General features: G+C 54.0%; 1 protein-coding gene across 1 annotated transcript; it reads left to right on the top strand.

Annotated features, from left to right (window-relative positions):
- Window positions 1198–21207, top strand: TTLL10 (tubulin tyrosine ligase like 10). The gene is given in 13 exon segments (XM_018059950.1): window positions 1198–6218; window positions 6547–6627; window positions 6707–6839; window positions 6945–7063; window positions 7144–7273; window positions 7893–7964; window positions 8423–8508; window positions 8850–9021; window positions 9949–10120; window positions 10654–10794; window positions 18942–19058; window positions 19416–19509; window positions 19773–21207. Coding segments are annotated over 13 exon segments (2517 nt in total). The 5' UTR covers window positions 1198–5467; the 3' UTR covers window positions 20222–21207.

Raw genomic sequence — 21966 nt, 5'->3', positions numbered from 1 at the left:
GCTGGGTGGAGGGGGGGCCAGGAGCCATGGGTCCCAGCAGTGCTACACTTCCGCCCAGGCCCAGGCCACACCTGACGCCCCAGCCCTGGGACCCCCAGAGGGCTTTCTGTCACAGACACAATGGACTGTTGGTGTAATAAAGCATGGGGGCTCCTGTTCAGCTCAGGTGCACTGGCGATAGGCTCATACTGCTGGCGGTGCCACTGGGCCATGAGAGACCTGGGCTGCAGCAGCCACATCCCTGGAGCCCCCCAGGAGCCTCTCCAGGGAGGCACCCTAATCGCTATGCCAGGCAGTGGTGGGGGATGAGTACAGGATAGAAGCAATCCCAACTCCCTGTGCCCCTAGAGACACCCCAGGCTGCCCTCTCCCCAACCGCAGGTGGCACCAGGATCCTGAGGGTGCTGGCCTTCCTCCCCTGGGTCCCCATAGGCCTGACTTGGCTCTTGGGTGGTCGAAGGCCTCTCCAGGTACCAGGCCATCACACCCCATACCCAGGTACCGCTGGAAGGCCTGGTGGTCCTGCCCCCTCTCCTCTGCTCCACATCCAGACATCGTCTGTCTACAGTGTTTGCCAGTCCCACTCGCAGCCTCATGGCTGTGCCCCCAGAGCCTCTTCCTTCCCTGAGAATTCTAAGCAGGCCCTAGGGTCCCAGTCCATGGCTGATGCCTCTGACCCAGGCTCTGTGGCCAGAGTCAGGGTAGAAGGGACCTTCTCTCTGTCCCTCCCTCCCTCCTCAGTGACCACTCTTTCCTGAGTACCCTCGGAAAGCCAGTGCAGCTCCAGACACACTGGGGATGGGGGAGGAGTGTCCCTGAGAAGGAGCCACAGACAGCGAGAAGGCTCTGGGCAGGGCATGTGGTCTGCAGCGCCGCTGGTGCTGCAGCAGCCGGAGAAGTAGAGGGGCTGCAGCGGTGGAGGTGGGGGAGGCGGAAGTGGGGGTACAGCAGGGGCGGGGGGGCAGGGTGGAGGGGCTGCAGGGGTGGAGGTGGGGGAGGCGGAAGTGGGGGTACAGCAGGGGCGGGGGGCAGGGTGGAGGGGCTGCAGTGGTGGAAGGTGGGGGAGGCGGAAGTGGGGATACAGCAGGGGTGGGGGGCAGGGTGGAGAGGCTGCAGTGGTGGAGGTGGGGGGCGGAGTGGGGATACAGCAGGGGTGGGGGGCAGGGTGGAGAGGTGCGGGTGAGGGTGCTCAGGAAGGCCTCTCTGAGCAGAGGGACCCAGAGGCCAGAGGCTGCATGGAGGCCACTAAGGAGGATTTCCAGCCCCGGCAAAGGTGCCAGTTCCCTGTAGGAGGCTGGGAAGACCCTCAACTACCGCAGCAGGAGGGGCACTGGGCCTTTTCCCAGAGAGGGGCTGACTGTCCCCTACTGTCCTCAGGGTACTCAGCCCTCAGGGTACTCAGCCCTCAGGGTACTCAGCCCAAGCACAGCCAGGCCTGAGGAGAGGGGAGAGATATCTGCCCTGCAAGGCTAGCCAGTTCATGCTGGGCTGCCTTGCTCCAGGTTGTAGATGTGACCAATGGCCCAGCCCTGGGCTGTTGTGGGAAAGGCTGCCACCAGGCTGGCTCCCTCACCAGCTTCAAGTTATAAGGCAGTTTTTGAGTCTGAGCTCTTGGTGTCACCACATGGGCAGGGTGCTGCCTCCTGAGAACCCATGAGGAGCCACCAGAGGAGCAGGGAGGTGGTCTGGCCCAGCCCCTAGAGTCTGGGTCTCTAGAAATGAAGGGATGGGGGCATGGGCTCCTGGGGAGGACAGACTTCCAAAAGTCTTTGCTCGGGCCAGTGGGAAGACTGAGCGGACTGCAGGTGACCAGGGGCCCCCCTGCACACCCAAGGGTACTTGCCCCCTGCAGGCCCAGGCAGGGGCCCACCACCGTGAGGTCAGGATGCCCCTCAGACAATAGCTCAGCTAGGGGAGCTCTCCCCGCTCCCACAGACTAACTCTCGGGCAAAGGGATTTCAGACCACAGTCCAGCAGAACTGAGCCCTGAGGCCACCAGTGCCTGGCACAGGCAGCACGCAGCTGAGGGCGCATCAGTCTCTGAGAGGAGTCAGGAGGAGGGACTTGGGCACATTAATTTCCTGGGGTGGCCACAGCAAACTACACAAACTTGGTAGCTTAAAACAACGAAAGTGACTTCTCTCACGGTCCTAGAGGCCGGAAGTCAGAAGTCCAGGTATAAGCAGGGTCCCTCCTGCCTCTTCTGGCCTCTGGGGCTCCAGGTGTCCCCAGGCTTGTGGCCACAGGGCTTGTGGCCCTCTGGCCACTGCCCACCTTCCACTGGCTTCTCCCCTCTGTGTCTCCTGCTCCCTGCCTCCCTCTCACAAGGACACTGGTTGCTAGACTTAGGGCCCATCAGATAATCACATCTGCTAAGACCATTTCTCCAAGTGAGGTCACATCCCTAGGTTCTGGGCCTTAGGACGTGGACACACACTGCAGGGGGCTGCCGTCCACCCTACAGGAAGCAAGTGAAGGCACTCTAAGGGGAGACACCCTGGTGACCCATGCAAGGCTCTGCAGGGTGGAGGAAGAGGCCGTGCAGGGCAGCCAGAGGCCCTCCCACCGCCCCTGGACTCCCAGACCTGGCTGTCAGCCCCATCTACCCTTGCGGAGGCATGGGTCTGCAGAGCCCCACTTTCTATTTTGTTAAGTGAGGGCTCCACGTGCTGAGGCTGTGGTGAGGGGAAGTGAAGGGTAGCAGCTGAAGCACAGTGGGTCAGGCCTGTGGTCTGGGCATAGACTTGGGGATCTTGAGAAGGCTCAGGAATGACCTTGGAGGATGGAGGACCCGGATGGGGGCTGTGCATGTAACGCCCCTCTTCCAACCTCAGTCATTCCCTGCCCCCACCCCCGGGCCGGCCTCCAACCCCTCCCCATCCACCTGCTCACCTCTGGGCCACTGGGTCGTGGTTGCTGGGAGACAGTTGCCTGGTCACCACTGTTGTTTTCTGGGCAGAGGGCTCACACCACCTTATGGGGCAGGTAAGAGGGACAGGCAGGCCACAGCGGGGTCCTGGCTGGGCATGAAGGCTGGAGCCAGCTGTGCTGTGGCCCCTACCTGGCCCCGCAGCCCCCAGGAGCCCTGTGGGTCCTCTAAGACTCTGTCCAGGAGTATAAGGGAGGGGAGGGAGAAGAGGGGAGGAGAGGCCTGGTTGGGCAGAGCCCCCTCTGAAGAGGGCCCAAACACCCAGGGCCATAGGGTGAGGAACAGAGACACCCAGGCCAGGCTGAGCAGGGCAGGCCTCCCGGGGGCAGCAGCCCCTTAGGACCAGCTGCTTTGCTCAAGACCAGGTCTGTCTCCCTGGACCAAACCCCAAAAGGATGGTCTCCTAAAATCCACAGGGACCCACATCCCCCCAATCAGCTTAGCCGTGGCCAGAAAGCACCAGCCGGATGAGCAAAGTCAGCACTCCCAAGCGCCCATGTGGCCAAGCGTATATCTGGGGATGGGCCCAGTAAGGCATGGTGGCATCTCATTTCTTGGACATTTCCTTCAGCTTCATTCACCAAGGTCTTCCACTCGTCACACCAGGGTGCCGTTTCCTGCTGGTCTTTTTACCTGACCAGGTAAATGGCTTCTTTAAAAGTTCATTATAAAGTTGGGTTTCCACTGACGGTCCCTGCTCTGCTGCAGCCGTCTTGGGAGCCCTGGTGCCATCCTGCCTGTGGGGCCGCGGCTGCCCAAGCTGCATCGCCAGTGATAACATTCCCTGAACCTCTTCCAACAAAAGCTTTCTATTTAGAATGAGTCTGTTAGAGAGATTCTGAGAAAGGCGATTGTGGGGACATCCCCCAGTGGTCCAGTGGTTAAGGTTTCCCCTACCAACCCAAGAGTTGTGGGTTTGATTCCTGGTCCAGGAACTAAGATCTCGCATGCTGTGCAGTAAGGCCAAAAAAAAAAAAAAAAGGGTAATTGCTCAACAAAGGCTCTGGGAGCTGGAGCTGTGACCCCCTGACCCCGCCCACAACCCCACCAGCCATGTCCTGTGGCCCAGGGACACCACAGTCATCACATGTGTGCATGTCCAGGGTAGGGGTTCTTCTTAATCTTTGTTCATTTGAATGACAAGAAACTGTAATTTGTGGCCTGTTTAATTCTTAGCAGAAGAAATAAAATATACAGAGTGAAGACAGGCCAGAGGTCCAGGCTTACAAGGCTTGTTCTGAAACCCATGCCTTCATGCCCAATTCTGGGCTCCTGTTTCTGGCAGCGCCCACTGCTGCGTCCAGATGACACGCAGAAGTTAGCCAGTGCTGGGCTGTGGGGCCGGGGGCTCCCTCCACACCCCCATGTTCACACGATAACTCCCAGCAATACTCCCTGGGGGTGGCCACTGCTGGCACCAGCCTGGCGTTCCCGTCCTCACTGTCATCAGGCAGGCCCTCCTGGAACACGGGGGACGAGGCAGGTATCTGCACATGTCACGTGTAGGAACTGTCTTCACAGCAACCCCCTCAACTCTCTCTCAGGTGGGGAAACCAAGGCACAGAGCAACAGCCCAGAGAGCCCCAGCATCTTGTCCCCAGACCTCCAGCCACACTGGGCTGGCTGCAGAGCCTTACCTCCTGATTTGAGACTTCTCAAGCCTCTTTCCTTGTATTCTTCTTTCCAACCCACTCCCCTGCCTTGATCTTCCCACAAGGCTGTACCGCGTTTTTAATTCTTATGAGCTGCTCCACCTTGTCTGTCCTCTTGTGCTAACCGTCCAGCCCTCTTCTCGGGTGAGGATGGCAGTCCTACCCTGGCATGTCTCTAGGGCCACGTCCCTGTGCCTTCTGCCCACCCTCGCCACCCAGCCACCCTCTCCTCTCCTCTCCTCTAAGCCTGACTGTGCAGCTGCTATTTCTATGTGTCAACCTCCTGCTCACATCTGGGGTGGGGGGGCCTCTGCAAGGTGTCCGTTGACCCAGTAGCTGCTCAGGTGGGAGTGCTGGGGGGTAGTACTGCCTGTCATCCTCTTGGGGGCCTCTATCCCCAGAAGGTTTGGGTCTCAGGCAACGTGGGGACACGTACACACCACAAGCACCCTCCCTGCTCTCAGCAGGCACCACTCCCCACCCCAGTCATGCTGGGCGGGGTCAGCCCCACTAAGGAGACCTCTCATTCTGGGTGGGGCAGGGCTGGGAAGGGGGCTCAAGGTTGTCCACACGGCTTGGCCAAAGGCCGAGACCCTCCCTGCATCCAGCTACTGCCCAGCCCCCATCACTAGGTTGACAGCTGTTTCCAGTTTACCCTCTTCTGTCCTAAATGGGGACAAAGGTCTTGGTCAGCATCTCTAGGGTGACCAGTTGGTTTGTTTGCAAAGCGACTGTCCTCTTTGGAGGAGCCTCTCTGTGCCTGCCCACACTCTAGGCTGCTGGCCTTTCCACTGCTTGTGGCTCTTCAGTTTCGGAAAACCCTAGCCTCCCGAGCAGCCCCCCAAACTGGGAAGGACCTGTCAAGGAATAGCTAAAATTCCCTACAATGTTCCCATCTCAGCCACTCAAGAAAGGTGCCCCAGGGAGGCATCGTTCTAGGGGCAGGGCCCACAGCCCCACTGACCCTGGGAGGGGCCTGCTGAAGGCCGTTCCCCCCCAGCCCCACAGGCCTGACAGCAGCCCTCCTTACAGCCGCCCCCGCGGCCGAGTACAGAGACGCCGACCTCCGACGAACCATCCCTGCAGGGGAGGACTCACCCCAGACAGACAGGATGCAGAGAAGGCCCTGCCCTCAAGGGGCACCCAGCCCCACAGTCACCACAGAGACCGGAACCAGACCGGAGTCCAGCACTCCAGGCAGCACCCCTCCCCGCACAGGGTGGGCCTGACCGGGTGCCCAGTTCAAGGGCTAGGACCACAGGTTGCCCGCAGGGCCCGCAGAGGTGTGGGGGCCATGTCCTCCCAGAGGTACCCCTGCCCAGGTACCCCAGCATCTGTGGCCCGCAGCCACACCCACTTTCTCCACCGCCGAGGACCACCCCCTCGGACCCAAGTCAGCACAAAGAGAGGCAAGCGGTCAAGGATGGCAGGGATCCGGTGGGGCCACACCCGGGCACCAGGTGAATGCAGCCAGGACCTTCCTGGGGACAGGCACCCCATCCCCAAAAAGGCCTTCTCACAGGGGACAACACAGCTCTGTCCTGGGAGAGGGGCTGGGAGAAAGTCACATGTTGGGTATGGGATCCAGGCTGGCCAAGTAGGGCAGAGGCCAGCAGAGTCAGGGTCTGAACAGGCATAAAGAGGGGTCTACCCTGACTGACATGGGTCACCCCTGACATCATGATGGACATTGTGACCCCCACCCTCCTGGGCATGCCCCTGCGTCACGTGTGCCCCCAGCTCCAGCCTCAACCTCAGCCTCTGCCCCCTGTCCTGTTGGTAAGGAGTGACACTCCCCACTCCAGAGGTGGCCCTTGATGATGGTGACTCTCCCCCCTTTCCTGGGAGGCCCTCTGGGCCTGAGATGGGCAAAGATGGGCCGAGATGGCTGGGGGACTGCCCAGGGGCTCCGGTCAGATTCTAAGTGAATGCTCTCCCCTCCATTTGAACCTATGTTGTTCACAGGCTGGGCCCATGAGAGACCCATGGGGAGCCACGGAGAGGAGGGGCTCCTGCATCCGCTAAGCCAGCAGGACCAAGATGCAGGTGGGCTCGGGCAAGGCTCATCAGGGGGCAGGAAAGCTGCCAGGTGGGCCAGAGGCTCTGACTTCCCACCTGCCCACAGAGCTGGACGACTCTGAAGCCATCAGGCCCCAGGCCACCCTCCTGGAGAAGCACTTTCTGGAGGGGGAGAAGCAGCCACCCAGTACTGGGCAGGGCCCCTTCTTCTACATCGGAGGGACCAACGGGGCCTCCATGTGAGTGGGGCCTCAATCCAGGCCCTGTCCCACCGCCCCCAGGCCCTACCCAGCCTTGCTCCCTGGCTCTGTGGCCCCCAGGTAAGCACTGACCCTTCCCTACAGAATCAGCTCCTACTGCAAGAGCAAGGGCTGGCGGCGCATCCAGGATAGCCGGCGGGAAGACTACAAGCTCAAGTGGTGTGAGGTTAAGTGCAGAGACACCTATTGCAACTTCCGGGAAGGTAGGGGTAGGGCCGGGCTCACCGGGCGGCCCTCAAACACGGGGGTGCCACTGCGTGCTGCCCGGGCTCTGTTCTGCCAGGCAAGCAGCTGTTGTACCAGCTCCCCAACAACAAGCTCCTCACCACCAAGATTGGGCTGCTCAGCGCCCTGAGGGAGCACTCGAGAGTCCTGAGCAAGACCAGCAAGCCAGCCCCCTGCGCACAGACCAAGTGAGCCACCCTGCCCCCCACACCTGGCACCCACTCACCCAGCTGCACACCCCCACTTGATGGGTCAGTCGCTGGTCCTGACCACCCTCCACTTAGTCTGTCCGCCCACCTGCTTTCCCACTGACCCAGCTAATCTGTCTCCCCCTCAACACCTACCAGCATCCCACCTACCCACCCCATGGCCTCAGTGGTCCTCACACGCCCACCACAGAGCCACCCACTGGCATCCTATACTGTCTCCACTGCCCGCCACACCCTGGCTGTCCACCACACAGCCATTCCTGCCCCATGGCCTACCCATGCCATGTGCCCAAATTGTCACTCACCTGTCCACTCCACACCTACTCACTGCCCAGCCACTAACAAGTCTGCCCACTCATCCAAACAACCAGCCACCATCTGGACGTCAAGGCCATCTTTACATCCTCATGTCCAGCTGTCCACCTCCACCATTTCTGTCAGCAGCCCTGGACCATTGCCCTGTAGGCATCTGTCTATCCACCACACCACACACACCACCAGGCTACCCCCACCCACGCCCCACCTCTCGACATCCCCATCCATTCTCCACACACGGAGCAGCCACTCAAGTCAGGTCCTGTGTCCCCTTGGGGTGCAGATCTGGAAAGGACATGATACCCGCCCTGGAACAGCTCCTGTGGACCAGCTCAGGACACCTGGGGCCATAGAGGTAGACGCACTCAGCCACTCTGCCCTAAACTAAAGGTCGGCCTGGAGGTCCATGAAAGGGCTGAAAGGCATCCCAGGCCAGGGGATCCATGCCGACCACTCACTGCAAGCTGGTCACTGTCCTGGCCTGGAGACCCAGCTCTGAACTGACCACTCCCGAAGGCCTAAGAGCTGGGAGGTGGGAGGGGTCGGAGGCAGGTGAGGCAGCCTGCAGAGAAGCCAGGTGTGCCCGAGTTGGCTAGGGAACAGAAGGTGCAAAGGTTCTGCAGAGGGAAGAGCTGGGGTGGCAGATATGTGTTAGAGGACGCCAAAAGCTGCAGGGGTGCCTGGAGCCCAGTCCCACTGGAAACTCTCCCTCCAAACCACCCCCCCCCCTCAGATCAGGCCCCTGGAATGGTCAGCCAAGCTGTGGGGAAGGGACAACCCTCCCAGTGACTTCCCCACCCCCTTCTTCCCCAGGGTCCTGAGAATGGAAGACTTTTTCCCAGAGACGTACCGTCTGGACATCAGGGACGAGAGGGAGGCTTTCTTCACCCTCTTTGATGGTGAGAAGTCACTGGATGCCAGGCCCACTCTGGGGAGACCGGTGCAGGGCTGGACCAAGGCGGGAATGTGATTAGGGCAGGGCCAAGGTCCTGGCGAGATTGAGGTGGGGGCATAGTCAGGGAGGGGAAGGGTGGAACCAACCTGGGTGAGGACAGGGCTAGTACTAAGGTGATGCCAGGGAGGTGGCATGGCTGGACCTTAGTGGAGGTTAAAGCCTGGTAGGCTCCAGGCCATGGCTAGGAGGAGTGTGGGCAGGGCTGTGACTGGGAGAGCAGTCAGGGCTGGGAAGAGTGGGGCAGGGCAGGGTCTGGCCCAAAGGCTCAGATGGCTCTCTCTGCAGAAACCCAAATGTGGATCTGCAAGCCCACAGCCTCCAACCAGGGCAAAGGCATCTTTCTGCTCCGGAACCAAGAGGAAGTCACCACTCTCCAGGCCAAGACCCAGAGCATCGAGGATGACCCCATCTACCGCAAGATGCCATTCCGGGCGCCCCAGGCGCGGGTCGTGCAGAGGTTTTGCTCATGGGCCCCATGAGGGGCGTTGATTGGGTGGGGCTGACCCAAGCCCACTGGTGCCTGTGAGGGTCCGTGGGGGTCGCAGGGCCCACAGAGGAGTTCTTCAAAGTGGAAGGTTCAGTGCCCCAAGCTGGGCTTCTGTGTAGCTAGGAAGGGTGGGGTTTCTCCTGCTGTCAGGGCTGGAAGAAAATGTCCTGCACACACCACCCCCGACAACACACACCACAGGACCCTGGACAGTGCGGAGCCGGGGGTGCTCGGTCAGCTGTGCCCTGACCTGGGTCCTGCACACTGAGCTGCAGTAAGCCCAGCCTCTCCCCCATTCCCCCTCAGCCAGCTGCAGGCTTCAGGCCCTCGGGCAGAGCTGACCCCCCTCCTGGGCTCCCTCTGCCTCTGGGTGAGGTCCAGACCCTCAGCCTCACACCGGGGGCACAGTCCGGCCTCAGAAAGTTCCCTTTGGACTTCCCTCTCCACCAGTGGGACCTCATTTCTGCCACAACTGCTCTCAGTCACTGTAAGCAGTGCTTCCAGCCTCTGGGTCTCCAGACCTCAGCGCTCTCCACTGGGATATCCCTCCTTGTCGCTCCAAAAGCACCCGCCCTTTAAAGCCCAAGGTCATCCCTGCCTCCTCCTCCAGACAGTCTTCCCTGACCATGGGGCCAACCAGCTTCTGCCTCCCCAACTCCTAACAAGAGCTGTGTCCTGGGGTACCCCAGTTATACACCGGCAAGCTGAGCTCTAGGAGCCAGGCCCTCCTCCCCAGTTCCCTGACCTGTTCAGGCTCAGAAATGTCCCCTGATGAGGGGACATTACACTCAACTGGAATAGGGGACCCAGAGCTCACAGCTGAGGCAGGTGGCAGGGGTGCTGGGGAACTAAGAGGTCCAGGTGGGGGCCTGGGCCAGGCTGACCGCACCTCCCCAGGTACATCAAGAACCCGCTGCTGCTGGATGGGAAGAAGTTTGATGTGCGCTCCTACCTGCTCATCGCCTGCGCCATGCCCTACATGGTCTTCTTCGGCCACGGCTATGCTCGCCTCACCCTCGGCCTTTATGATCCCCATTCCAGCGACCTCAGTGGCCATTTAACCAACCAGGTAGATGTGCTGCACAGATGCAGCCTTGGACAAAATCGCTGTTCAAGAATGCAGACAAGAACCCAGCTGTAGACACGGCCCAGGCTTGGAGGTGGCCCTGCCTGCGGTCAGCAATGCCTCTCACCTTCAGCTACAGCGGGCACCCTGTGAAAGGACTGAGAGCCATGCTCCACCCCTCACCCCAGCTTGTCTCCCTTTGGGTGTGGATCAGGCATCTCTGGGTGTGGAACAGGCACCGCAGGGGTGGGAACAGAGGATGAGGGTCTTGGTGAGGACCTCAGTGCAGAGATGCTTAAGGGCAGCAGTCTCCAAGGAAGGATATCAATGGGATGTGTCTGGGCAGCGGCCCCCCAGGGGGATCTGGGGGGGCTTCTCAAGGGTAGGAGTTGCTGGAGGAGGGTCTTAGGCAGCACAGCCAGCCCAGGGCATCCAGGAGAAGCAGGCCCCCTGTGGGGGTGTGGCAACATCAGGGTGATGCTCTCCATCGGGGCCCTGTGGGGGACGGGCCTTCAGGCGCTGCCCTTCCTCCCCAGTTCATGCAGAAGAAAAGTCCCTTGTATGTGCTGCTCAAGGAGGACACGGTGTGGAGCATGGAGCACCTCAACCGTTACATCAACGACAAGTTCCACAAGACCAAGGGCCTCCCACGAGACTGGGTCTTCACCACCTTCACGGTTTGTGTGCGCCCCGCCCACTCGGTGAGGGGAGGGGATGCGGGTCAGGACTGGGTAGGGGGTGCTGGGCCACAGGCAGGTCCCTGGGCGGGGCTGCCTCTGGGTGTGCCCACAGCAGTTGGCTCTAAGAGTCCTCTCCTGTCCCTTTCTCAGACGGATCATTCACGCAAAACAAAGGTCACCCTGTGAAAGTGCACAGTTCAGTGGTTTTCAGTGGATTCATAGAGTTGAATGATGATCACCACCTTCTGATTCCAGAACACTGTCATCTCCCACTGCCCTCCCCAGCCCCTGGCAACCACTAGTCCACTCTCTGTCCCCACGCATCTCCCTGTTCTGGACATGTCACGTCAATGGGATCAAACAACATGTGGGTTTTCCTGGCTTCTTTCACTGAGCATAAACATTTTCAAGATTCCTTTTTATGACTGAATAATATTTCATTGTGTAAATGGACCATGATTTGTTTGGATAAATGTTCATCAGTTGATAGACATTTGGGTTGTTTTTACTTTTTGTCAGTCATGAGTAACGCTGCTATGAGTATTCATATACACGAACAGGTATTTGAGTTCTCTTGGATGCAGGTCTAGGAAGGGAACTGCATGGTTGAATGGTCCCTCTTATGTTGACCTTTTTGAGGAACTGCCAACATTTCCCACAGTGGCTGCAATTGCTCCCACTCCCACCAGCAATGTCTGATGGTTCCACTTTCTCTGTATCCTTGCCCATACTTACTATCTTTCTAATAGTTGCCCGGTGGGTATACAGGAGTATTATCTCATTAAGGGGTTGATTTGCATTTTTCTAATGATAATGATATTGAGCATCTTCTCGTGTACTTAGCCATTCTGTATCTTCTTTAGAAAACTTTGTTACCTCCGTTGTCCACTCTTTCTTTGTTAGGCTGTGCATGCATGCTTGTCTAGTCACTTCAGTCATATCTGACTTTTTGTGACCCTGTGGACTATAGCCCGCCAGGGTTCTCTGTCCATGGGATTCTCCAGGCAAGAATACTGGAGTGGGTTACTGCGCCCTCCTCCAAGGGGTCTTCCTGACTGAGGGATCAAACCCATATCTTTTGCATCTTCTGCATTGGCAGGCAGATTCTTTACCACTAGCACCACCTGGGGAGTCCCTGTTAGGCTGTAGAGCTCTTTATATATTGATTGCTAGACCCTTATCAGATTGTGATTTGCAAATATTTTCTCCTGTGAGTTCTCTTTTCACTTTCTTGATAATGTCCGTTTTCATTTGTTTCACAACTTGCAGGATCTTAGTTCCCAGACTAAGGGTTTAACCCATGCCCTCAGCAACGGAAGTATAGAATCTCAACCACCAGACCACCAGGGGATTCCTGATAAGGTCCTTTTTTGCACAAAAGTTTTAAATTTGTGTGAAGTGCAATTTATCTATTTTTCTTTGGCTATTCATGCTTTGGTGTCATATTTAAGAATCCACTGCCAAATCCAAGTTGTAAAGATACATCTGCAGCTTCTTCTAAAAGTCCTATGTTTCAACTGAGTTAATTATTGTGTATGGTGTGAGCTAAGTGTCCAGCTGCAGTCTCTTGTGTGTAGCTACTCCATTGTCCCAGGACCATCTGTCAGACTGTTCTTGGCAAAGTTTTGAAAATCAATTGACCAGATATATATGTGTTTATTTCCAGACTCTTAAGTCTATTTTTATTGGTGTGTATGTCTGTCTTTAAGCCAGCACCATACTGTTTGAACTGCTGTAGCTTCATTCTCTTTGAGGCACGCAGGAATCCTACTTCCCTGACAAAGGATCAAACCTATGCCCCCAGCATTGGAAACTTGGGAGTCTTAACCAATGGACCTCCAGGAAGTCCCTCATGTGTTGACTGAATCATTCTTGCATTTCTGGGATAGATCTCACTCAGACATAGCCTATTGTCCTTTAAATATGCTCCTGAATTGGGTTTCCGAGTACTTCGTTTAGCATTTGCGTGTACCCTCATAAGCAATGTTGGTCCACAGCATTATTGTCTATTTGGTTTTGAACATGTTCCCTTCTATTCTGTATTTGTAGTTTGCGAAGCATGCTGTGCTAGTTGCTCAGTTGTGTCTGACTCTTTGCAATCCCATGGACTGTAGCCCACCAAGATCCTCTGTCCATGGAATTCTCCAGGCAAGAATACTGGAGTTAGTAGCCATCCTCTTCTCCAGGAGATATTCCTGATCCAAGGATCAAACCCAGGTCTCTTGCTTTACAGGCAGATTCTTTATCATCTGAACCACCAGGGAGCCCTTAAATATTTGGAAGAATTCACCAGTCAGGCCACCTTATTGTGGACTTTTTTTTGTGGGAAGGATTATTTATATTATTATTACTAACTCAACCTTTATTTGTTAGAGGTAACTAAGATTATTTCTTCCTGGGTCAAGTTTATCAGTTTGTCTTTCCAGGAATTTTTCCATTTCTTCTAAGGTACCTAATTTGTTTGGAATATAGGTCACTCATATTTTACCAACAATTATAATCCTTTTCATAATCATTCTCATCTTTATGTAAAGTCTTTCTTAAAAAAAATTTTTTTTACTCTTTTGGCCACACCACATGGCGTAGTATATCATAGTTCCCTGACATTGAAAGTGTAAGTGTTAGTCACTCACTCATGTCCAACTCTTCGAAAACCCATGGACTATAGCCCACCGGGCTCCTCTGTCCATGGAATTTTCCAGGCAAGAATACTGGAGTGGGTTGCCATGTCTTTCTCCAGGGGATCTTTATGAGCCAGGGATCGAACCTGGGTCTCCTGCATTGAGGGCAGACCACCGTCTGAGCCACCAGGGCCAGGTATCAAACCCATGCCCCCTGCACTGGCAGCATAGAGTCTTAACCACTGCACTACCAGGAAAGCCCCAAGGTCTTTCTTTCTGGATTTTAGTAATTTAAGTCTTCTTTCCTCTTTTTCTTGGTCAGTTTAGCTAAGGGTTTGTCAGTTTTGTTGATTTTTTCAAAGAGCCAGTTTTTGGTTTCATTGATTTTCTCTATTGCTTTCTATTCTCTAATTCCACTTATATCCACTCTAATTTTTACTATTTCCTTCCTTCTACTTGCTTTGAGTTTACTTTTCTTCTTTTTCTTAGGGTTGAAGATTGAGTTATTGATTTGATTTGAGATCTTTCTTCCTGTTTAATGTAGGCATTTACAGTCATAAATTTCCCTCTGAGCACTGCTTTTACTGCATCCCATAAGATTTTGTGCATTCTGCTTTCATTTGTTGCTTAAGAGTGTTATCTTCCACACATTTGTGAATTTTTAAATTTTCTTTCTCCTATTGATTTCTAATTTTTTTCCATTGTGGTCAGAAAACATACTTTGCATGATTTCAACCCTTCAAAAAGTATTGAAACTTGTTTCATGTTTTTTGTTCTAGCTGCACTGAGTCTTCATTGCTGAGTGAGGACTTTCTCTACTTGCAGTGAGTGGGGGCTACTCTTTGTTGTGATGCACAAGCTTCTCATTGTGGTGACTTCTCTTGTTGCAGAGTACAGGCTCTAGGGCACAGACTCAGTAGCTGTGGTGTATAGATTTAGTTGCCTGTTGGCATGTGGGATCTTCCTGGTTCAGAGATCAAACCCATGTCCTCTGCTTTGGCAGATGGATTCTTAACCACTGGACCACCAGCGAAGTCCCTATATATATATTTTTTTTCGAAGTCCCTATTTTATGTTTCAACATACTGTCTATCCTAAAAAATGTTCCATGCACACTGGAGAAGAATGTGTAGCCTGCTCTTAAGTGGCGTGTTCTATAAATATCTTTCAGGGTAGGTGATTTATAGTGTTGCTCAAATCTTGTATTTACTTATTGATCTTCTGTATAGCTATTCTATCATTGAAAATGGCATAATGAAGCCTCCAACTATTATTATTGAATTGTCTATTTCTTTCAATTCTGACAGTTTTTGCTTCATATATTTTTAGGCTCTGTTGTTAAGTGCATGTATAATTATTACATATTCTTGATTTATCATTAGAAAATATTCTCTTTTTTCTTAATGTCTTCAATTTTCATGTTAAACTCTATTTTCTCTGATATTTGTACAGATGTTCCAGCTCCCTTTTGGTTACTTTTTGCCTGATATATCTTTTTTTTATTCTTTGACTTTCAACCTATCTTTGTCTTTGAATCTAAGGTGAGTCTCATAGAAAGCATATGGGGGGTGGGGGGATGCATTCTACGAATCTTTGTCTTTTATTGGAAAGCTTAATCCATTTACATTTAATTTAATTACTGATAAGTTAGGATTTATATCTGCTCTTTTGCTATTTTCTATATATCTTATATCTTTTTGTTTGTTTCTCCATTGCTGCCGACTTTTGTGTTAAATATTTTCTAGTGTACTATTTCTAGTATTTCTTTTACTATACATTTTTGACTTATTTTCTTATTGGTGCCCTTGGGATTACCATTAACATCTTAATTTAAAACTATCTAGTTTGGATTCAAACCAAGTTAATTTCAATAGTTTTTTTTTTTAATTTTTTCCTGTATAGCTGTATTTCTTCATTTATGCTGTTACTGTCACAAATCACAACTCCTTAAATTGTGTGTCCATCAGCATAGATTCATAGTTATTGCTTTATGCAATTGTCTTTTAAATAAAACAGAAGGAAAAAGGCAATTACCAAAAAAATGAATGTGTAATGTCTTTTATATTTAACTATGGAAACAGTGACAGACTTTATTTTCTTGGGCTCCAAAATCACTGCAGATGGTGACTGCAGCCATGAAATTAAAAGACGCTTACTCCTTAGAAGAAAAGCTATGACCAAACTAGACAGTATGTTAAAGAGGAGAAACATTACTTTGCTGACAAAGGTCCATCTAGTCAAAGCTATGGTTTTTCCAGTAGTTGTGTATGGATGTGAGAGTTGGACCATAAAGAAAGCTGAGCACCAAAGAATTGATGCTTTTGAACTGTGGTGTTGGAGAAGACTCTTCAGAGTCCCTTGGACTGCAAGGAGATCCAACTAGTCAATCCTAAAGGAAATCTGTCCTGAATGTTCATTGGAAGGACTGATGCTGAAGCTGAACCTCCAACACTTTGGCCACCTGATGCGAAGAACGGACTCATCGGAAAAGACACTGATGCTGGGAAAGATTGAAGGCAAGAGGAGAACGGGACAACAGAGGATGAGATGGTTGGATGGCATCACTGATTTGATGGACATGAGTTTGAGCAAGCTCCAGGAGTTGGTGATGGACAGGGAAGCCTGGCATGCTGCATGCAGTCCATGGAGCTGCAGAGTCGGACACAACTGAGCGACTGAACTGAACTGATGTAATTACTTCATGGATGCTCTTAATCTCTTAATGTGAATTCAAATTATTGTCTAGTGTCCTCTCATTTCAGTCTGAAGGACTGTAGAAATGTTCTACTACTGATAATCTATGTTTTTTAAATTTGGGAAGGTCTTAATTTCTTTTTTATTTTTGAAGGATAATTTTGCTGTATATACAATTCTTGGTTGACAGTTTTATTTTTCTTTCAGTATTTTGAATATGTCAACCCACTGTCTTCTGGACTCCATGGTTTTTAATGGGAAATTGGTTGCTGGTCTTATTGAGAAGCCCTTATAAGTCACTTCTCTTTGCTGATTTCAACATCCTCTGTTTGTCTTTGTCTTTTAAAAGTTTGCTTACAATATGATGGATCTTTTTGAGCTTATTCTACTTGGAGCTCATTGGCCTCAAATGTGTAAATTCTTTTTCATCAAATTTGAGAAGTCCCACTACCATTATTTCTTTAAATATTCTTCCTGCCTCTTCCTTCACTCTCTTTCTAGATCTCCTTCCATAGATCTCTGTAACTTCATCTTTCTTCATTCCTTTGACTTTCTGTTCCTTAGACTGGATAATCTCAACTGATCTGTCTTCAAACAACTCAAATGTCTTGTTCAATTATTATACTTTTCAACTCCAGAATTTCTGTTCAGCTCTCCTTTATAATTTCTGTCTCTTCACCGATATTCTCTATTTGGTAAGACATTGTTCCTGCATTTGCCTTTAGTTCAAGTGAGGTCTTCCAAGGAAACATCAGACATCACGACAAATGACTACACTGCTCTGCCAAACAGATTAATCCTGCTATCTACAGTACCAAGAATGCAGGCTTTTTTCAAGGCACTGAGCTGGGATGCAGGGAATAATACTAGACCAGATTAAAATACTACAAAACTTGCTGTTCCTATCAAGATTCAAGATTCTATTTGAATAAACACTCTTCAGGTTGCTGAACGCTTTTGGTTAATTTCCAGCATTCTAAGAAGGTTAATTTTGACAAATTTGGCCCATTTTGGCTGTTTTTATGGAATGGCTTATCTCTGGACCCCTTCCTCTGCCCGTTTTGTGATGCTCTCGTCTCTCTTGATCCTGCTCAGCAAGGCTTCTCCCTGTTGTCTCACTGAAATGCTCACCAGAGTGATTTTCATGTTGTCAGACTCAGGGATCAGCCCTGGTCCTCTTCTCCCTGACCTGTCAGCCAACTTCGGACATAGCTCCTCACTCCCCATGGCTTCCAGGACCTTGCTCACTTCCTCTTAGCCCCCTGCGCAGGTCCCTGGGCTCCCCATCATGGCTCTCTGGAGCCCAGTGTCCAGCCTGGCCCTACTCTTTATCTGCTCTTATCTACTCTTTGTCTTTATCAGATATCACCAGACATTTTTTTTTTAACTTCTTATTTTGTATTGGGATAAAGCCAATTAACAAACAATGCTGTGATAGTTTCCGGTGAATAGCAAAGGAATTCAGCTGTATATATACGTGTATCCATTCTCCCCCAAACTCACCTCCCATCCATGCTGCCACATAATATTGGGCAGAGTTCTTTGTGCTATACAGTAGGTCCTTGTTGGTCTTCCATTTTAAATATAACAGAGTGTACATGACCATCCCAAACTCCCTAACTATCCCTTCCCCCATCCATTCCACCAGCAACCATAAGTTTGTTCTCTAAGTCTGTGGGTCTCTCTCTGTTTTGTAAGTTCATCTGTATCAATTCTTATATAAGGGATGTCATATGACATTTCTCCCTCTCAGACATCCCCTGACTTTAAATTCCATCTATGTGCTTAAGATTCCACATTAAACATGGACCCTGACCACTCCCCTGATCTTGACCCAAAGCCTATCAGCACCCCATCTGCAAGCTCACAGAGGTCTCAGCCTCCAGGGCTTCCTCTCCTTCTTGGTTGATGAGGGCTCCATCCTCCCAGAGTCTCAGACCAAACATCTAGGGATAGCCCTTCATTCTTGTTTACAGCTCACATCCTTTCATCAGTTGCATTGGCTTTACCCCAAAATAGACCCAGCATCCATCCCACCACCTTGGCTTCTACAAGCCAGCATATTTCTCACCTAGATCCTTGCAACAGGCCCCTTCAGTCTCTCTCAGCATAGCAGCTAGAGGACCCTGTGAGGGCACAGGTCAGATATGCCCTCCTGTGCACCACCCTCCATAGCTCTGATCTCAGGGTGAAAGACAAGGTCTTCCCACACCCTGAGAAGTGACTGGTGCCACTCTGGTCTCATCTCCTGCTGCTCTCTAGCTTGCTCCAGCCACAGCAGCATCACCCTGGTCCTCTGACACCTTGGGCATGCTCAAACTTACAGCTGTTGCTCCCACCAGGTGTCCCATCCCCATCCCACAGCTCCCCCCTTCCATCTTCACCTGGTACTCACTCTCTTCTCAATGAGGCCCACCTGGATCATACCCCTTTCCACACCACCCCAAAGCCCCCACCTCTCACCCTGCCTTAGCTTCTCCTGTTTAGCATGTGTGGCTTTGTGCACCATACAAAGTGCATAATGATTTACACATCAAGTTTTTGTCTCTCTCCTATGAGTGAACTGCTCAAGGGCAGAGACTCCTCAGAAGCTCTCTCCACTCTCCTGCCACATCAGTACCTGTCACACAATAGGAGGGCCATACGTTTGTTGGATGAATAAAATGAGAGTGAAGGAGTTTCTGGCTATGAGCCTGTGACCCTGAAAATGTGACAGTATGGTCACGGTGGGAGCACAGGTGAGGGATGGGCTGTGGCTGCTCAGGCCTGGAGGGTGTAATCAAGGCCCACAGTTGACGTCCTGTGCCCCCTACCCCACCCTGCCCACAGAAGCGGATGCAGCAGATCATGGCCCACTGCTTCCTGGCCGTCAAAGCCAAGCTGGAGTGCAAGCTGGGCTACTTTGACCTCATCGGCTGTGACTTCTTGATCGATGAAAATTTCAAGGTGCTGCCGAGGCTTTCTGGCAGGGGGCGGGGAGGGGGGTGTGCTGGTAGGCAGGTGCAGGAGGCAGTGGCCCTCCGTGCACACCTGACCACTCAGGCAGGCCCCAGGGGTGGGCAGTCAGGCGACCTCCCTAGCCCTGGAGGTGATGTGTCCATAAGGTTTCACTCCTACCGCTGGGGTGGCTCCTAAGGCCAGACTCTCAGACCCTCAAGAGTCTCAGCCCCTTGGGCAATTGGGGGAGTGAGGTCATGGAAAAGAAGTGACCTGATGGTCACGTGGCTTAATGGGGACCAGAGTCTCAACCTTCTCCTGGCCAAGTGGTAGGTGGGGTGGGATGCTGAGCAGTGTTGGGCCCAGGTGTGGCTGCTGGAAATGAACTCCAACCCCGCCCTGCACACCAACTGTGAAGTCCTGAAAGAAGTGATTCCCGGCGTGGTCATGGAGACCCTGGGTGAGCCACCCCCCAGGACCCTCAAACTGCCCCCCTCTGCCTGCACATGCTCTCTGCAAGTTCAGACGCCCACAAACCCAGTTCTCCAGCACCCCGAGGGCTGCGTGGCAACCCCAGCCTCTGCTCATGCCCCCACCTCCCTGCCAGCGTGGTGCCATCCCACCCCTCACCACCCTGTCACCTCCAGACGGGGTGGGAGGTCCCCCTTCCCCCGCACCGCCCTTCCCCGCTCCGCGTCCAGTTCACCCGCGACCCCTCCCCAGACCTGGCGCTGGAGACCTTCCAAAAGAGCCTGCGCAGCGAGAAGATGCTACCGCTGCTGTCCCAGCGCCGCTTCGTGCTCCTGCACAACGGCGAGACGGACCTGTGGCCGTGCCTGGGAGGCTCCCGCAACGTCCCCCGCCCGCCGCTGCCCCCACTTCGGCTCACCTGCGACGCCGCGCCCCTCGAGCCATCCCTGCTCCGCGCCACCGACCGGCCAGGCGCGCGCAGGCCCGTGCCACACCGGGGCCTCGGCGGCGCGCCAGTGCGGCCCTCCTCCGCGCACCGGCGCCCCCGGCCTCCCGTCCCCGCCCCGGACGGCGCCCTGAGTGGAGACCCCGAGGCCCAGGAAGGTGGGCAGCCGCGAGTGGGCGACGCGGACCGGGCACGGGAGCTTTCCCCGGGGCCGGCAGAAGAGGAGCGCAAGAACGCGGGCCATCGAGGCTCCTAGCCGGCTCTCTCCCAGGGACCTATAAAAGCTACTTTGTTACAAGCGCGGCCTCTGCCCCGCATACCCGGCCCCAAGACCCCCGCTGGCAGCCTCCCTGAACCCTGCGAGCCGCTACTTCACTGCTGGGACCCGTTCTTGGGGAAACATGGGGGTCTAGGGATGAGCCACCGAATCCGAACCCCTGACTTTGCCCATCATGGGCTGCTTCTATCCGGTGAAGCTCTCCAGTTTCTGGGCCCCCACGCATCACCTAAAGCCTGCCTCCATCAGGACCCTGGGTCTCTGCAGCCTCACAGGTCACCTACCCCAGCTGCCTAGTCTGCGGTCCCTGGGAAAGGCAGCCAGTGTCTCCCAGGCAAGGGTCTGGGTCCCCACAGCCCCCTCCAGATCCCCACAGGAGTGGTTCTTTACACTAGGCCCCACCCTGCCCAGGCTCAGCTCCTTTCTGGGGCTTCAGAGCACCAGGGCCCTGAGCTCCCCAACGGTGCCACGGTGGGAGCTATACAGCAGGCAGAGCATTGCAAGGCCCCAAGGACCCAGGCTGTGGGCAATGGTCATGCAGGACGGAGCCCTGAGGGGTGTGCCGAGCCAGCATGTCCCCATGTTCCTTGTGGCCCCAACCCCGAAGCTGCTGGGAAAAACCCACTACTACCAAGCATCCTGGACCAGCCATAATCCCCTCTCCACACCCACCATCCCACACCAACCCCAGTCCAGACCCACCCCTAGGCCCACTGCAGCTGGCACCCCTCCTCCTGCACTGCCTTTCACATACGCCACCCTCACCTCTCCCATCAGTTACCACCAAGTCACATGCCCTCCTCTTGTCCTGCCAACCCTCCCTCATTGACCCCAGCGGGCTCCACCACAGGTGGGAAGGGCTGCTGGGACCCTTGTTCTGCTCTGCATTGGAGTGCTGCTGCTGCTACTAAGTCGCTTCAGTTGTGTCCGACTCTGTGCGACCCCATAGACCGCAGCCCACCAGGCTCCCCCATCTGTGGGATTCTCCAGGCAAGAACACTGGAGTGGGTTGCCATTTCCTTCTCCAATGCAGGAAAGTGAAAAGTGAAGGTGAAGTCGCCCAGTCGTGTCCGACTCTTAGCGACCCCATGGACTGCAGCCTACCAGGCTCCTCCATCCATGGGATTTTCCAGGCAAGAGTACTGGAGTGGGGTGCCATTGCCTTCTCCGAGTGCAGGTGGGACCTAAGGGGCAATGGGGCTTGTCTTCCCCTCCCTCATTGCCCCTCCCTCTCCTTTCCCAGGGGTGCAAGGGCCAGAGCACGCTAGAGGGCAGCGTGGGCCGCGGAGCCACTGGCCAGTCCACGGAGATGTGCAGTCAGGCAGGAAGTCAGGGAGATAAAAGCCAAATGAAACCTGGGGCTCAGAGAGATAGAGACAGTCCTCCCAGGTCACAGAGCCAGTGAGGGCCCAAGCCAGGACCACATCCCCACCATCCGCATCCCCACCCTCACCCACGCATCCCCACCACTGCACTCCCTCCTCGTCCTGCTGCTGTGGCCAGGAGTGTAGGGTCACCAGGCCAGAAGCACACTTGTCACCGTATGACAAGGGTCCAGGAGCCCTGAGTGCACCTCCCCCCAACCAGCGTGTCTGGTGGGCTCTCCATGAGGCATCAAGCTCAGCACTGCCACTTCTGCAGCCTGATGGCCAGCTCTGCACCCCGAGGCTGGGGAGGGTGAAAACGAGTCTCCATCAGGGAGAGGTGGTCCCCTGGGTGGGCAG

Source organism: Capra hircus, chromosome 16, assembly GCF_001704415.2.
Source record: "Capra hircus breed San Clemente chromosome 16, ASM170441v1, whole genome shotgun sequence".
Classification (NCBI taxonomy): Eukaryota; Metazoa; Chordata; class Mammalia; order Artiodactyla; family Bovidae; genus Capra; species Capra hircus.
This window is presented reverse-complemented; position numbering and strand designations above follow the sequence as displayed.